Here is an 18381-nt window from a genome sequence, read left to right on the forward strand (position 1 = left end):
CTTTTATGTTAACAAGAACCAAAATTAGTGACATTATTGTAACATTATGAAAAGTACAATATTTTTGGCTGCGCCATTACACATTAATTCAAGTGTTTATTGGTATAACTTAATCAAACAATTACAACTCAAATACGAAATCTTGAGTAATTGCTCCTGAACTTCTGTCTGTCTAATTAAACTCCGATCACTCTTTCAAATTTCTAATAATGTTTACGCTTAAGAAGAACAAATAATCCATATGTTCGCTTGTAGGTTGGATCAATGAGAACAGCAGACTCCTCAATTTTCTCCTTGAATTTATCAAAAACTTGGTCAACGATCTCTGCTCCAAAATTTTCCCGGATGTTGCTCTCCATGCCGGCTCTCAAATGCATGACCATGGTGCCAGGATCAATCTCCTGGTGAGCCAATAATGGATCCATCTTCTTGATGATGAAATCGCCATTTTTCTCAATCAAAGAGGCTATTTCATCTGGGGATGGGATGTAGATTGACAGGTTGAAGTTGTCCACTTTATCTTCATCAACTAATCCCTGAAATTAAAGGAAGAAAAAGAAAACTTCATTAACATTTGAATACTATTTCTCCTATAAAGTAAACAAGAATTCTGTAGCATAATTTACCTGGCCGGCCAAATCCATGAGAGCAGATCCCAAGAGATCAAAAACTGAAGTTATAACACACTTGCGATGAGGATCCTGAGCACTTGGGATTAGAAGAGCCATAAGACCTCCAGAAACAATTTCAAGGGCCCTGGCATTCAAAAACGACTCCATGTCCTTTCCGAATTGTTTTCCGTAGGCTTCCACCACTTCCTTGGCGGAACTCGGATAATAAACTTTCCCTTTATTCCATGCCGGAGATTGTTTATCCACAAGCTCTTTTGGCAGCTTCGAGAGCCACTGAAGCGAGTAAGACGAGTGAAAAAAGTCAAGACTGGCCTTCGGAAACAAACGATTGTGGAAAGAACCAGGCACGCCAGCTGCATAGTATTCTTTATCTGAAGGCGTAGAAGTGAAAAGGGTGTTGAAATCATTGACAACATGATCGTTGAAGAAGACATGAAACTCAGTCGAGTCTGAATCGATCCCGTCAGATTGAAATTTCAGCTTCACGGAATCTATGATATGTTGTACTGCAATGAAAGTGTTAGGCCCCATAGCACATCCCAAGTCAGCGATGCTAAATTTTTTCTGACAACTTGGTGAAAGAAATCTCTCTGTCTCAAGATTTTCCACAATCCCTTCAGTGATCAAATCTTTAACACATTCTATTCCCTTTTTCTGCAAAATAAATAAACCCGTAAATAATTGCCTCTCCACAAGCATTTGCATATACATGATTTACAATTACAAAAAAAAGAAAAGAACCTGGAGGGTGGAATTTTGGGAGTAGCTGTACTGTCCATCTCCACCATTCATGGCCAGCGGTTCAACTGGGTTGTCTATCTGATCACTGCCCATCTCTGTGCTGTGATATGTGACTCCGGTTTCTTTGTTTCAGTGATCTGAAGTGAAATCTGGTCGCAGGGATGGGTTGAAGCTTAAAAAGGGAAATGATGTAAAGAATAAAGTTTGTTTTGACTGAGAGAAGGAATTAAAAGTGTTGAAATGTATTTGCAGTCAAGTTTGACGGGAGGATTCAATGATGATACTTCTGTTTTGAAGTATATTTTTTCCACACTTGGATGAGAGAGAAGAGACATCATCCAATCCAAGACATAAAAGCCGGCCGCCTTCTTGGATTAAAGACTACGACTGTATTTTGGGAAGTTTGATACAAGACAAAAATTCTTAAGAAAAAATAAAATATATATAAATTTATTTACCATTTATATATCTAATAATAAGAACAGAATAATCATCCTTCAAACAAATTCCATTTCATAAAAGACGAAGAAATTTTCATCGTCTCCCTACCATTGAAATTTACTCCCTTTTCCTTACGAACATGCTTAAATATTATTTTGTGTGTGATTCTGAGTTCTTATATTTATATATATATATAAAGGAATAAAAGTATTGGAATTTTTTGACAAACATAAAATTTTAAGATTATAATCCTAATTTCTTAATTTTTTTAAGAAAAGTCAGAAAGAAATTTATTCTTCTGGCAACCAACTTGCCCTGGATTTATAGAAAATTCATAAAGAAGTATGGTATATATGTGAAAAAATAATTTTTATATATAAAATTTGAAACTATATGTCGTCAATGGATCATGGAAACACACGACTGGAAGTGTGGAACAAATATTATTAACATAAATGTTCTTTAAAAAACAAAAAAATAATAATAAAAAACAAGTGGCGTTTTCCTGCCACTTGAAATTATCTTTAGCCATCTGATCAGAAACTGTCCTCGCTTGATGTTGGCGAGGACTTTGGGCCGCCATTGTTATAAAAGAATAATGTTACATTTACGTCCCTTTATATCATTTTCATTATATCATGATTTTTTTATATCATTTTTATTACATTATGACGTGATATATGTTATAATTATATAAATTTTTAATTATTTTAAATTTTTAATACTATAATAAAATTGGTATGGTTATAACATATATCACATCATGATGTTATAAAAATAATATAAAAGAGTGGTGTAAATGTTTATAAAAATCATCACTCGCTCAACTTATGAAACTTGACAATCATTTATAAATTATATATTTAAATTAATAATTTTAATTGGATTTATGATAAAACCCTTAATATCAGTCAAAATGCCAGTGGCATTTTTAATGGTAAACCATTCAAAAAGACCTTAAGATGTTATGAAGTCAATATCTTAGTAGGTATGAGGTTTGATTATTTTGGTGAAGAAGAAAGATTTTATCATCATTTTAACCATTTTATTTTAATTAAGCTTCCATTTAATGTCATATTGCATGTGAGTTATCATATTCGTTCACCTAAATCATAATTCACTGTTATTTGTTATCCTTAATATCTACATGTATCATAATAATAATAATAATAAAGTTATTATTAATCAGAGGATACTTTTATAAAAAAAATTATTGTTATAAATACGAATATTAGAAAAGACAATGAGAGGACACCTCTATTCTAAAACAGGCCCAACTCAACTAGTTTAACCAGTCACACCAGACCTAGGGCCTTCTTCAAGCCTGGTTACCACTTTCCACTGTTTCAAAAACCCTAACTTGACCTTCGACCATTTCTGGCCACTTTTTAGCGCCCTTTACCTCCTTCCACTCACCTGACCGCTGCCCACCCCCTGGTGTCAATAACGATCAGAATCTAAGTGGAAAAATCAATCCAATCGCAATGATATACAGGAGTTACGATAGGCGAATGAAGGGCTACCAAGTGTCAGGGTTATAGGGTTTTGTAGAGTTAATGTCGGTGGTTCAGGTGGCGACGTTGAATTTTAGACTTCAAAATCAGCCGGAATTTAGTTGGAAAAATCAACCCAATTGCAGCGATATATGCGAGTCATGGCTAGCAAACTAGAGGCTACCAAGTATCGATTATAGGGGTTTTATAGAGTGGAGGCCGATGGTTTAGGTGGTGGTGTTGGATTGAATTTTGACCATTATAATTAGCAAAATTTGCCTAGAAAAGCTAAACTCTAACTGTGTGATCATATCACAAGGATGTGTTTGCTAAATTTTAAACCTGTAAGGACTAATATGTACTTATCAGGTGTATTTGCTAGATTTCAAACTTGCTGGATCACCAGTCAAATTGCCTGTTTAACTAGCCGAATCGGTCAACCCAGGACTCGACCCCTTAGTCGCGTGACACCTTAGGTTGGGTTTCAGAATACTGAAGGACACTTAATGGTGCAAAACTGTTAACTTTTTAAATGATTGAATTATCCATGTGTGAATTATTTTATTGTTTTAAAAAAAAATAGAAATAAAACAGTATATACAACACTGAAATTAAAAAAAAATGAAAATACAAAAAATAAAGCAACATATATTAAAAAATTAAAACTAAAATATAAATTATAGTTTCAAAATTTTTTTGCTTTTGATTTCCACTTTTCTAATTTTTTTTTTCTATTGATATGTCTTCAGTTATTTTTATTTTGACACGTGTCATTTTTTAATTGATTTTTAAAAATTATTATAGTTTAAAAAATTTATATGAAACTATATTACATATTAAATTACCTTACTATCCTTAATAAAATTAAAGTTAACGGTTTGAAACCGTTAAACCTAGTGTTGTTTTTTCTAATANTTTGGGCGGCCATTGTTATAACAATCATCACTCACTCAACTTATTGAAACTTGACAATCATTTATAAATTATATATTTAAATTTCAGTCAAAGGATCAATAATTTTAATTGGATTTATGATAAAAACCCTTAATATCAATCAAAATGTAAGTGGCATTTTTGATGGTAAACCATTCAAAAAGACCTTAAGATGTTATGAAGTTAATATCTTAGTATGTAAGAGGTTTGATTATTTTGGTGAAGAAGAAAGATGTTATCATCATTTTAACCATTTTATTTTAATTAAGGTTCCATTTAATGTCATATTGCATGTGAGTTATCATATTCGTTCACCTAAATCATAATTCACTCTTATTTGTTATCCTTAATATCTACATGTATCATAATAATAATAAAGTTATTATTAATCAGAGGATACTTTTATAAAAAATTTATTGTTATAAATACGAATATGAGAAAAGACAATGAGAGGACACCTCTGTTCTACAACCAGCCCAACTTAACTAGTTTAACTAGTCACACCGGGATCTAGGGCCTTCTCCGAGTTTGGTTACTACTTTCTACTGTTTGAAAAACCCTAACTTGACCGTCGGCCACTTCTGGCCGCTTTTTGGCGCCCTTTGCCTCCTCCCACTCACCTGACCACTGCCCACCCCTTGGTGTCAATAACGATTGGAATCTAAGTGGAAAAATCAACCCAATCGCAATGATATACATGAGTCACGATCGGCGAATGAGGGGCTACTAAGTATCAGGGTTATAAGGGTTTTGTAGAGTGAAGGTTGATTGTTCAGGTGGCGATGTTGAATTTTGGATGCCAGAATCAGCCAGAATTTAGCTGGAAAAATCAACTCAATCGCAGCGATATACGCAAGTCACGGCTAATGAAATGGGGGCTACCAAGTGTCGGTTATAGGGGTTTTATAGAGTGGAGGCCAATGGTTTAGGTGGTGGTGTTGGATTGAATTTTAGCCTTTGGAATTAGCGAAATTTGGTCTAGAAAAGCGAAACACTAATTGTGCGGTCATATCACAAGGACGTGTTTGATGGATTTCAAACCTGTAAGGACTAATATGTATCTATCAAATGTATGTTTGCTAGATTTCAAACTTGTTGGATCAACAGTCAAACCGTCAATTTAACTAGTTGAATCGGTCAACCCAGGACTCGACCCCTTAGCTGGGTGACACCTCAGGTCGGGTTTCAGGATATTGGAGGCCACTTAACGGTGTAAAACTGTTAATTTTTTAAATGACTGAAATATCCATGTGTGAGTTACTTTATTGTTTTAAAAAAATAGAAATATACAGCACTGAAATTAAAAAAAAAAAAAATGAAGATATAAAAAATAAAGCAACATATATTAAAAAATTAAAACTAAAATATAAATTATAGTTTCAAAATTTTTTTGCTTTTGATTTCCACTTTTCTAATTTTTTTTTTCTATTGATATGTCTTCAGTTATTTTTATTTTGACACGTGTCATTTTTTAATTGATTTTTAAAAATTATTATAGTTTAAAAAATTTATATGAAACTATATTACATATTAAATTACCTTACTATCCTTAATAAAATTAAAGTTAACGGTTTGAAACCGTTAAACCTAGTGTTGTTTTTTCTAATATAACTGTAAGTTTATAATAAAACTATCATGTGGTTGATAACAAGCCCATCATATCTTGTTGGGCCGTAGGCCCAGTTTATGTACTAGCTGAGGTCCTTCAAATCATGCTTGGCCATGGGCATCACTAATAATAAATTAATTGGCCACTCCTTCAAATCATGCTTTTCTATTGATATATTTTTCCTATTTTACATTTTATTTGATATGTCTAAAAAAGTTTAGAAATCATCATAATACAAACTATTGAACTTTAATTGAATGGACTTAAAAGAGAAATTACAATTAGAGATATTTTAAGGTTAGTTTAAGTGACTTTAAAACGATTGAATTGCATTAAATTAGTATTAATATTAATTATTATTTTATTATTATACGTGATATTGTGATGTTCGTTAACATCAAACCTTGTAGTCATAGACATAACCGCCAATTTTCCCACCAAAAACTGTCCCCATGCGCACCCATCTCTACATATAAATACCTCCCTTCTGGATTTTGACAGATGGGTAACTCCCCTAACTCTTTGGGGGTGTTAGTGAAGCAAAGTTAGTGATTGTTGAGGATGACGAAGACGATGGGTAAGATGGAAGAAGGGTGTTGTTCGACTGGTTTAGACATGCAAGTGATTGGGAATTTCTTGAGTTTCGCGTCGAGAGGTGACAGAGTTGGGCTGAACCAGATGTTGAGGCAAGGTACTCCTCCTAATGTTCAAGACTATGACAAGAGAACCGCCTTACATCTTGCTGCGAGTGAAGGTCACGCTCCCATTGTTGAGCTTCTTCTTCATTACAAGGCTGATGTCAATCTCATTGATCGATGGCAACGCACTGTAAGCAAACCACGCCCTTTTAATATTTTATATGTATCAATTGTAGTTCATTTTGGTATGCTTCATTAAGATTTTGCGTGTGTAACATTAATCTATAGACTGTTGTGAGGGTTGAGTTATGTTACTTTAAGCTTGGAGTGATATGATCTGCAGAATTGAAATGTGATTTGCTACGTAGAACTCAACATGATCGGATGGCGAGTAGGTTGATTTTGAGGAAGAGCGTAATTTGTTAATGTGTAGTGTGGAACACCCTTTTCGATTCTTTATACATAGACTTGCTGAAGATCTATTATAAGCTCAAGTTGTTTAAGTAGATATATAGTTAATAAAAAGGGAGGTCTGCACTTTTAAGGTAGCTCCCAAAAAATTTCATAACAAACTATAATTTGATTCTCTTATTGAGATATAGTTTTAAGCTAGATGTTTAGTGTTTATGATAAGAATGCCAAAGAAAATTGAAATGAGCATTCAAAATTAAAAGGAATTCACATTTTAGTTGGAGTAATCCAAATTAAAAAAAAAAAAAAAAATAGTAAAAGGAGGAAGGGTTTAATGCTTTTCAAACTTGGCACTTTTGGAAGCTCATTAATTGACCGAATTCTTAGTCAATTTTTTTTCTTTTTTTCATAATTGATCATTTATAAAATGTAGATAAAAAAGATCTATTTTTTTTTTTTTTTTTTTAGAAATCACAGTATACAAAAATTGACCGAAGCTTCCAAATAGTGTAGCTTCTCTAACCATCGTATGGATTCTGCATCACACTCTTGTTCAAAAGGGATTTTTTTTCCACATTTCATTTTATGAAAGCAAGAGCATTTATTTCTATTTCACGCTATAATTTTGCAAAGGTTTGATCATAACTTGATTATGATTTATTTGTAAGTTTAATATCAATTAACTGTGTTTTTGGTTGTACTATGAAGCCCTTGACAGATGCAAGACTCTATGGACACCGAGACATATGCAGGATCCTGGAAGTAAATGGAGGCAAGGACTTCATCAATGATCAACCAATGGTAATTGAACTATTATCATATTCTAGTTTTTATTATAAGAGCTGAAGTATTGACATCCAGACATTAACATTCCATGAAGTAAAATATCTTATAATTCTGTAGAGTGAACTCAACCTAATAAAAGTTATCTAACTAATTGTGCTGTAAAGCTATTTACTGAAAGAATGGGCAGCAAGCTCCTCTGTTTTTTGTTTTTTCTTTTCTTTTGTTTTTTCCCCTCTTTCCCTTAACAAGTTGACCCGACTTTCTTTTTCCTCCACTTTTTCCTTGTGGTCTGTAAACAAGAACTAGTAAATTGAATTTGTAGGTTGTTACTTCGAGAAACAAATTATTCATGAAATGCATGTCCTAACATGAGGTGTTGAGATGATTATGTGAGAATGCTATAAAGATTAAGTTAAAGAGATGAATAACATTTGCCAGAAGGTAGAGGTGCAGTTTTCAAGATAAATTGTGGAAGGTTAGTTCATGGTTTCATCATGTCCACAATATTGACTGTTGGATGCCTTCATATAAAAGAGTAGTTCAGTAAAAGTGGTAGAGATAGAAAGTGGAAGCCTGGAAGGTGTAAAACAAAATTTGCATGGATTGGAATTTGGAGTGGTAAAAATCTATATAATTTCAAACCATGACCCTTTGTAGGACAGAAAAGGACAATGGGATTCATTTAGTTGATGCCAACTGAATTAAAACTTGATTGAGCTGAATAGTTAATTTGCCTGCATTTCATGAGATAAAATTATCACCAAAATTTGTCATTTGTTCACCTACTGGTACAACCTCTATGTCCGCTAGAATTCATTTTGCTAGTTATGTCCTTTATGCTGTTGTAACATATATTGTCATGTGTAATGTGATGTAGTTCTTTGTTATTTCTGTAGACAGTGCGGCATGAGCAAGATTCAAGTGCAGCAAAATTTGACATTAGGGAACTGGATACACAACACTCCTCAACAGTTAAACAGGTACACAATGAAAGAGAATGGTTTATCTGTTAACCTAAAGTTGCTTTTGTTGGTTTTTAATTGCAGAAGTATGCATAAATTGGATCTGCTCATGTTAAGACAGAGATAAACAATATTAACATGCTTAGTTATAGATATTTGAAAGACTAAAGTTCCTAGCACCAAAAATCATCCATGCAATCATCAAGAACTTGAGAAAACGAGTGTGTGGACACCTTAATCCACCAAAAGAACTAGAGAAAAATTAAGAAAGTAGGTCCAGTTTGTCTTAGGATGACTTGGCCACTATTTTTCTCACTGTTGATTTTCACAGATAGGATTTCTCTTTCTAGACCACCAAAAACTTTTGGTTGCATTGAATAAAAGTAACGCACAATGCCAAACCATTTGAAGAATTAGTAATTGGTAATTAATCTCTTACAAATGTAGAATGTTTAGTATTGGTTTAGATGTTAGTAAATGTAAGTAGCACAAAATTTGTCATCACTTTTTCAAAGCACACTATAACCTTTCAATTAAAAAGAAAACTATTTGAAAACCAAACTTGTACTTCATAAAACCTTACTTAATAATTTCTGAAAAACGATAGCTTGTAACTGATGCCTTATTAGACACATAGAACTCACGAATTCAATGGGACATGATCATCCTATTTTCCCTTAATGGTTAAGCCTACTAGTAGCTCTTAAAACATAATTGTGCTATATGGTGTTTCCTTCCTAAGATATATCCAGTGAATGTCTTTTTTGAATTCAATTGAGTAGAGAAATTCTCCTTTTCTTAGGGTGTATTTGGCGAATCTCAAATGGTCAAGTGGCGTGGAACGTGGGTGGTCAAAACTGTGATTAAGTGCGACAAGGATGATCATCCTGCACAAACGTAAATGAGATTGATTACATTTGTCATCTCATGTCCTTAACAATTTGGTAAAGTGGTGCCTGATGGAATGTTTCCTTTTCAAGCATATTGCAGGATACTGTCTGCCAAGGTTAATACATTGTTACAGGAACTCCGACATCCCAATATCTTGCAGTTTCTTGGTTCAATTGTTTGCGGAGAGGAGATAATTCTGATAACAGAGTACCTGCCAAAAGTATTTCTTATTACAAATATCTGAACTTTTTTTTTTTTTTAATAACAACTTGATGGGGTTGATTATAATTTTTATTGCTGCTAATAGCTTAGTATTCCTTACAACTTGGCTTAGAAGTCCAAAAATTTTCTCAAGCACATGATATGCCTAACACGAAACTTAGATGCACCGAGCAGAAATAAGGAAATATTACCATGCATGCGGTTTGCAGTTTGAAGCTTCAACAAAATCACAAAAATACATAGTTTGTATTTTATAAGATTTGAAGACAGAATTATTATCCTGTTTACTAGAATGACTATGGTAAAGTTTTCCATCATAATAATGCCTTTTGGTGTAACTTGTTTCTAGATTGTAAATATCTCTTTGGTGAAAATCCAAGCCTCTTAAGGCTTGTATTTATGTCAAGTTGCACTGAGATGTCATTGGAGTAAGTGTGTCATTTACAATAAGAGAACTATAATGCTTACAAGCTTCTAAGAAATGCTAAGTTTCATTTTGAAACAGTGTGGCATCAATTAGAAGAGGATGAACTTGCAGCTAAGTTACAATTGCTAAATTTTACATCTGTAAGCATGTGTAGTCTATCCAATCATGTAACTTTTACTTTAGCAAACCAGAAAAGAAAGGTGGAACCAAATCTAAGAGAATACTGACAAGCAAAAGAAAAAAGGCCAGCTAACCTGGCTCTCCCTTTTGTAATAGTATTTAAATTCCTAAGGGAAAACTGTTTTTTGTAATGCAAACAATGCAATGGACATACATTTCAATGCATACTTTCCTCTACCTGTAATGCAGAATTAATTATTCTTGTATTTTGTAGTACTTCTACGTCAAGAATGCAAAAGGGGAGGGCTATTTTCCATGATCAGTCCGTCTTTCAAAGGTTAATTTAATCTTATTAAATTTGATGCTTATATTCAGGGAAGCTTGGATTATATCTTGTCCAAGAAAGTTCGACTTGAACTTCACATCGCCCTGCGGTATGCACTTGATATTGCTAGGTAATGTACATTTGCTTCACTTGTTTTCTGTAGGGAAATGGCTCTGGTTGGCAAATAAAGAGGATTTCATTAGCAGTTGCATATCAGATGTTCTCTTTCTAAATTTAATAAGTGTAGCATCTAGAGTTTGGAAAATTTTGATATAAAATGATCTCAAATTTTCTGTTCTTTCCAACTAAATAGTTACTAACAAAGGACTTCTCTCAGTACCATTTTACTGTAATTTCTTTTGTCATATTATGCACTGCAGTTTGGTGGTTTACATTCTTCAAGCTTTCATTTTTCTGTTTATTTCTCCGCTCTCTTTCTCTCTCATTTTAAGATACCCAAATAAGTATGAGCCTTTTAGTAGAGATGGGAGCTTTTCAACAATGGATTTTCTTGTGTTATCACTGATGTTACTTCATTTTCAATTTCATTTCTTTTTCATGTGCCCATTATTTGTCCAATGGCATCTCAACTATTTGTTGTTCATACCATTGAAGAGTCAGTTTTTGGTCCCTTTATTAGAGAAACTGGTATCTATCTATCAGTTTTTTGTATATTCTGTATGAGGAAAATTTTTTAAATCTATGTCTGTGTATATATATGCTTGTATAACTGCATAAGTTTCCAGATTTAACGCTGTTTTGATTTTCCAAATATTGTAGTTCTTAAGGACCACATTTCTGGCTTATTTTCTTTCCCCGGTAAAAATAGATACTAACGCACTCTTAATTCTAAATCAATTGGCAGAGGCATGAATTATCTTCATGAGCACAAACCCTCACCCATAGTTCACAATTATTTGAATACCAAGTAAGTTTTGATACTTAACATTCAGCTAATTGGCTTTGAAAGGGATTGTAAAATTAGAGTTAATATTATAACTCACCTGTATGTTAGTTTAACACAGCTGGACTGGAGTAGTTTCATTTTTCTACATAAATCTCTCTCTGCCTTTGGTATCCATAAGTTAAATGAGCACGTTGATTAAGATGACCGATGTTATGATATGATTGTCCCCAAAGAATCCTCAAAAATGATTATGGATTGCCTTGATCCTCAAAAATATGAAAATATGTAGTGAATATAACATTAATATAAAGATAAATCTAGCTTGCTGGTTTGAAGAATGTTGTGCTTAAGTATTATTGCTTACGCATTAGCTTAATTTCTTGGACATAATGGCTTCTAAGCATAGTAGCAAAGGAAGAAAAAAGTTCATACAGGGCTTGTGTTCAAATACTGGAAAAAAAAATCTCTTGTTCTATTAGTCAAATTGTAAACCTAGTAAAATGAGAGTGAAAGACACTGCAGATTTTGTTTTTCAGCTTTGTTTGCAGAAAGTTGTTTTCTGATGCATCTCATTCTTTTACAAAAAAACAAAAAAAAGACCACCTTTTTATACTTGTTCTAATAACTGATAACAGTCCTAAAACTGGTTTAATCTACATCACACAACTTAATATTAGTTTATCTAACACAACTCAAGTTAAAAATAAAAACTGCGGTGACTTGGAAATTGCAGCACATTAACATTAACACCTAGCCTTGCATGTGATGATGTATGTTAGAGCTTAAAAATTATAGTTTGGTATCTTGTTAGTCTAAGCTTTTGGTACTTAACTGTTTCTCACCATGTTCTGCTGTCATGTTTCACCTAGTTTTGAGCATGTTGATTACTTTCATTCAGTTGAGAATGGTTGTGCACTAACAGATAATAATCTTATGAAGTTGTTTCGTATTTTGTGTATACAGAAATTTGTTGCAAGATGAAGGTGACCAATGGAAGATTGGAGAGTATTGGCTTCAAATTTTGTATAAACAAAGGCACCCTAATCAAGACAAAAGTGTGTATCATTACCCTAATGTTAACTCTATTCTTTCAACAATGGTTTTTAATCTGATGAATATATTTTGTATCACAGGCCAAAGAAATGATAATTCTAGCATTCCTATCAACCTGTCTGATGACACCAAGAAAGATATCCACTCATTTGGCTGCATATTGTATCAGGTATATATTTGGATATGATGGCTCACATAATATGGCTTCCATGACTTGCTTTCAAAACTTCTATTATGAATTCTCAAGGCTGAAGGCTCCTATAAAGAGAAATGTGTGGTTGTATCTTACAATCAAATGCAATGTTTAGAAAACTATATTAAGTTTTACAAATTCATTTTCGATTCATCATTGATGTCAACTAGCAAAACAGTAGCCAATCAAAACTCAACTCCTAAGAATCCTAATCCATAACCACTGCATTATTTATCGTCTAGCATCATTCTTTTGAGATCAGCCACTAATTTACTCATAACATGGACAAAATTGTTTACTATTCCACGTATAAAGTTTCTTGATAGAGACATACCACTGGTGTCGTTCGTTGATGATCATAAATACATTCTTCGTGTATAAATTCATGCAAACTACTGAGTACCTTAAGTGTTTACTGTTATAAAGAAGAACAAGCTGCATCAAATAAATGTGCACCTAAAATCAATATTTAAATAAAAAGTTTCAACTGAATCTTAATTGCCAACAGTGGCAAACCAATGAAGTTTGGAAATTGTACAAACTGTTATGTTATTGTAGTTTCTAATCACTTAACAGAACCTTAACTTCTTGAATTTGAAATATGATAGATGCTAGAAGGAAATCACGAGGAGACCAACACAATATCTGAGTTCATGCATTTTGAACCAAAATTTCAGCTAAGTCGATGCCCTAAAAGAATTCAAGAGTAAGTGAATATCATTTTCATCTCAAATTCTATGTTAATGGCATGTTTTCCGTTTTCTTGGATAGTTCTCTTTTTATTTCCTATGAAGCCTTAAATAACTATTCACTATGTTACACTTGCATATGATTTTCAAGTATTGATCACTTATAGTGTCTACTCTCTGTAGATTGATACAGTATTGCACAAGTAAAGATCCATCGGAAAGGCCATCATTTGCAGCCGTCATAGAAATCCTGGAAGAAGTCTCAGCAGGTGTGGGGAAACCTGCATGTCCTGTGTGTTGAGTGCATTATGCAATGTGAATGTGCATATATATACACAAATACTGCAACAGTAAGTTAAAAATCTCACGATATTGTGAGTACAAGTTACAGTAATATCCTGAACTTGCTTACTACTAGTAAGCTTGGATGTTGAAATTGGTGGATAATAATAAAACTTGCAGTACATAACATAAATGGAAGACTTGGTATCATGTATCCAGCCTTTCTGAAAATCTTGTTTGAAAATAATGGGTGTTAACTACATGAGGGTGCACAGCAGCACAGATTAGCAGCACCCTTTATAGTTTTACACCTTAACATAGAATTTCAATGCTTAACATACTTTTTGACCTAATTTTATGGACTTATCCAGCCAAACAAACGGTTTTAACGCTCAACTCATACAAAGTTAAATTTACTTTTGTATTAATAAATAAGTTTTAATCCCTTTTTGGTTTTGGGAGTATTAATTGTTTGTATATTTGTTTAAGGAGTAGACGACGTTTTCCCACCCAAGGTTTGCCTTAATGACATTTTTCCACCAAAAAAGTTTCTAAATACTACTTCCACCCAAAGTTTATATTTTATTAATACCTAAAATACATTTCACTTTCTTAGTCGGTATTCGGCAAGTTACCAAAAGTTAAGGTAAGAAATGTTTTGTAAAGTGGATGCCGATAGACTGAATGGTGGTGACTTGTTGAATATTCGCCACTACAATTAGCTGAAAATTAGCTAAGAACAGAAAATCCTAGATTTGCAATGGTCACCAATCGACGAGAAATCAGGTGTCGGAATGAGAGAGGTTTTGTAGAGAGGAAATTGGAGGTTCAAATAATGGTGATAGAGAGAATTTTCATCGCCAGAATTGGCTTTAAATAGTAACAGAATATAAACTTTTAGTGAAAGTGTTCATTAAGGCAAACCTAAAGTAAGAAAATGTCGTTTACTCTTTGATTAAGCAGTCAAACTTGTGTGCGCTATATCTATATGTATGGTTTGTACGAGTCAATTTTGCCACCCTTAGCTAAAGTCAAAAGGAACTTGTGTCAATTACCTTACCTAATTGAGAAATTAACTTCTGGTTTAATTGATTTTAACCAAACCCCCTTCAAATAAAATACCCACTTTTGGTCTTTTACTTTATTCTTTCTAACTCACGTATTGGGGATAACTTACGACTTTGGTTTGGTAATTATTTTATTTTAAAACATTATTTTTGGCATCAAAATATTACTATATTAGTTTTATAAATCACTAATATTCTTCAAATATACCTTAAATAAATATAGGTATTTTTATTAGGTGATTTCCAAATAGAAAGAGTTGGTTGGTTGGTATGACCTAACTTTTGTGTTTGGGCCTAAACAATCACTAATTTCGGTATAATCTCAATTATCTCTTGGTGCAACTGAAACAGATTTCTTGTGATTATAAAATTAATTTGACCTCCTCTGTATTTTTCCATAAATTCTAATTTCAGATTTACTTACTTATTACTACCACAAGATTATCAATTCAGCACCAGTTTTTTTAAATATGATAAATAAAAAAATAACTTTAAAATATAGTGAAATGACAACCTATCAGTCTAATTGATTGAAGGTGAGATCGTTTAATCTTAAATATCTTCAAAGTTTTTGAATATTATTAAAATTTCCATATAATTATTGAAAACTCCTTTCAATCATTAAGAGGAGTATTTAAAACAACCAATTTAATTTAAAATAATAGCACCCAACCCCGTACGGACTCCAATAATCATATAAAAATTTAACAAAATATAAATAAATAAAATAAAGCCTGCTTTGCCAGTGAGTGCACTCAAGCATGAATGAGATGTAATCCAATATCCAATTAGGCTTAGCCCAGATGAGGTGGGAAAGCAGCTTCTCATCAAATCATAGCACTATTATTAATTATTTATTTTTGTGTTTGAAGAATTAGAAAATGCACAGAAATTTAATGGAAGAATGTTGCTTGGGAGTGGCACCAACCATCCCGTGACGCAGCAGCATATGATGAGCTGCCTTTCAGCGTGAACCGACAGCGACACCGCCACCGCCACTGCCCTTCCTTCCTCTTTTATTGGCAACATATATAATTACGAATTTGTATTACGCAAAGGGAAAGCTGACCATTTCATTAAAAGTCAATTCCACATGCCTGATGCTTCCTAAACACATTTCTTTCTATTATTATAAAGAGTAAACAACTTTTTTCCACCCAAGGTTTACCTTAATGACACTTTCCACCCAAACAGTTTTAAACTACCACTTTCTTAACCCACATTTATATTCTATTAATACCCAAAGCTGACAACCGATTCCAGTGGCGAAAATTCTCTCTGTCATCACTATTTGAGTCTTCAATCTCTTCTTTACAAAACCCTTCTAACTCTGGGACCTAATTTTTGGTCGCTTGTCAGTCATAGCAAAATTAGGGTTTTCTGTTTTTAGTTGATTTTCGGCTGATTCCGGTGGCGAATATTCAATCGATTATCACCATTCGATCCACCGATCTCCGCTCTACAAAACCTCTCTTACTCTGACTCCTGGTAATTCGTCGAACACCAGCTAAGAAAGTGAACTGTATTTTAATTATTAGAAGAATATAAACTTTGGGTGAGAAAGTAGTATTTTGAAACTTTTTGGATGGAAAGGGTAGGGTGGAAAGGGTAGCCAAGGCAAACCTTGGGTAGTGAAAAGTTGCTTACTCTATTATAAAATATATAAACACAGTAATTTTTGTCCACGAGTTGAAAATTTATCAAGAGTTTATAATAATATCCCTTTAATTACTTGGTTGGGCAAAAGAGCTTCAGGCTAATTTTCAACAACGAAGGCCATCTGGCCAGTGGCCATGTAATTGAAAAGGACCCACACGTCATTTAACAAAATAATATATTAATTGATTAATTAATTAATTAATTAATACAACAGTTAGACCTCTTCGTTGCTTTTCCATTCCATTTCTAGAAACGCGGAGTCGCGGACTCAGCTCAGCTCCATTGTCAAGTGTCAACTCAACCCCTCCTTCATCCAACTGCCTCCCCCTTAGAATCTTCTTCAACCTCTCCTTTTCTCCTTTCTATATATTTCTCTCAAACCCCCCTTCTCCCTCCCATAACTAAACTTCTCCATTCAACTCTCACATTAATTATCAATAACTTCCTTCTTCTTCTTCTTCCTTCTTCCTCTCAATTCAACTCTCATACTTCAGTCATGGGAAATTACGTTTCATGCACGCTTTCGACTCCATTGGCCAGGCAATCAAGATCGGTAAAAGTTGTGTTTCCAGGCGGAGAAGTCAAACAAATCCTAACGCCCACAAAAGCGGCGGAGCTCATGCTGGAGATGCCGAACTTCTTCCTTGTAAACTCTCAGTCTCTGAAAATAGGGCGGAGGTTTTCTCCTCTCAGCGCGGATGAAGACCTAGAAGCGAGAAACGTGTACGTTATGTTTCCGATGAAGAAAGTGAACTCCAAGGTGACGTCCGGGGACATGGGCACTTTGTTTATGGCTGCCAAGCGGAGTTCTTCTGGGAAAGTGAGGATTTCTCCGGCGGATCAGGGTGGGGAGGTAATGAATAATAAGATTGATGAAGAGACGGCGGTACCGAAGCTGAATTTGGATGATGTTGAGGAATTTTCGAAGCCGGAGTTTATGCTTATGCGTAGATTGTCCATGTCGAGGTCGAAGAAGCCATTGTTGGAGACCATAGCAGAAGAACCCGTTTGCGTACGACGATGAATGAATGATTTTTGCTTTTGTTTTTGAAAGGGAGATATATAGCATAGATTGATGTAGAATTAAGGAAAATTAATTGTGTGTATAAATAATTAATGTATGATATATATGGAGAAACAAGGTGTTCACCATTTTAATTTCTCATTCCTTTTCATGCAATGTGATCTTCATTACTCTTATTATTTCTTTCCCGAAATATTTCCTTCTTAATTAGATAATTTTATATTAAAACAAAATTAATGAATTATATATGAGAATTGAGATGTAAGATTATTGCATATATTTGCAGGGAATGATTTATATGTGTAGCATTATATTACTTTTAATTTATTATAAAGCGCTTATCAGAAGTTACAAAGACTATGTAAATAATATTTTATCATTAATTATTATAAATCAATTATTAATAATTAATATTTCAATTAAGTTAATTTTTTTCTAACCATTAGAGAATCATAAACCATTACTGGATGGCTTAGCGGTTCACTAGAACTCTTGGGCAACGTTTTAAAACCCAACCTGAGGGACAACCCAGCCAAGCTATCAGGTCATGAGTTTTACGGATCAAACAGTCCGCCTGGCGGGTCGGACCGTGACATCATCATGTTGACGTTAGCATGACATCAACAAAAAAAACACATTTAAAAAAAAAGATGCAGATTTTAATTTTTAATGGTTTTTTTTTTTAAATTTTTCTTCTCTACTAGGTTGGTTTTGTCGAATAAAAATGGGGAAGAGAGAAGAAAAAAGCTAAAAAGGGTTAATTTTAATTTTATTATTTTTTAATATTTTATTGTAGCAACCTGGGTTATACCGGTGGTTCTTTGGAAAAAAAACCAGTTCAACCACCGGTGGAAGTAGGGATGAGACACGAGCCGA

General features: G+C 33.5%; 3 protein-coding genes across 3 annotated transcripts; 2 read left to right on the plus strand and 1 right to left on the minus strand.

The window, feature by feature from the left end:
- Window positions 1–51: 51 nt before the first annotated feature.
- On the minus strand, window positions 52–1634 carry LOC116111225 (loganic acid O-methyltransferase-like). Its single transcript, XM_031397424.1, has 3 exons — window positions 1374–1634; window positions 627–1286; window positions 52–536 (listed from the first exon to the last, which is right to left on the minus strand). The coding sequence occupies exons 1-3, from the start codon at window positions 1464–1466 to the stop codon at window positions 204–206; spliced, it is 1086 nt and encodes a 361-aa protein (XP_031253284.1). The 5' UTR covers window positions 1467–1634; the 3' UTR covers window positions 52–203.
- A 4721-nt stretch (window positions 1635–6355) lies between these two features.
- Window positions 6356–13939, plus strand: LOC116111241 (integrin-linked protein kinase 1-like). The gene is made up of 11 exons (XM_031397437.1): window positions 6356–6677; window positions 7607–7699; window positions 8581–8664; window positions 9449–9543; window positions 9637–9757; window positions 10682–10761; window positions 11497–11559; window positions 12502–12593; window positions 12672–12760; window positions 13393–13490; window positions 13657–13939. The coding sequence occupies exons 1-11, from the start codon at window positions 6411–6413 to the stop codon at window positions 13772–13774; spliced, it is 1200 nt and encodes a 399-aa protein (XP_031253297.1). The 5' UTR covers window positions 6356–6410; the 3' UTR covers window positions 13775–13939.
- Window positions 13940–16777: 2838 nt separating this feature from the next.
- Window positions 16778–17630, plus strand: LOC116111235. Its single transcript, XM_031397433.1, has one exon. It carries the CDS (start codon window positions 16978–16980, stop codon window positions 17503–17505), a length of 528 nt encoding a protein of 175 aa, XP_031253293.1. The 5' UTR covers window positions 16778–16977; the 3' UTR covers window positions 17506–17630.
- Window positions 17631–18381: the final 751 nt, after the last annotated feature.

This window comes from Pistacia vera, unplaced genomic scaffold (assembly GCF_008641045.1).
Source record: "Pistacia vera cultivar Batoury unplaced genomic scaffold, PisVer_v2 Contig63, whole genome shotgun sequence".
Taxonomy (NCBI): Eukaryota; Viridiplantae; Streptophyta; class Magnoliopsida; order Sapindales; family Anacardiaceae; genus Pistacia; species Pistacia vera.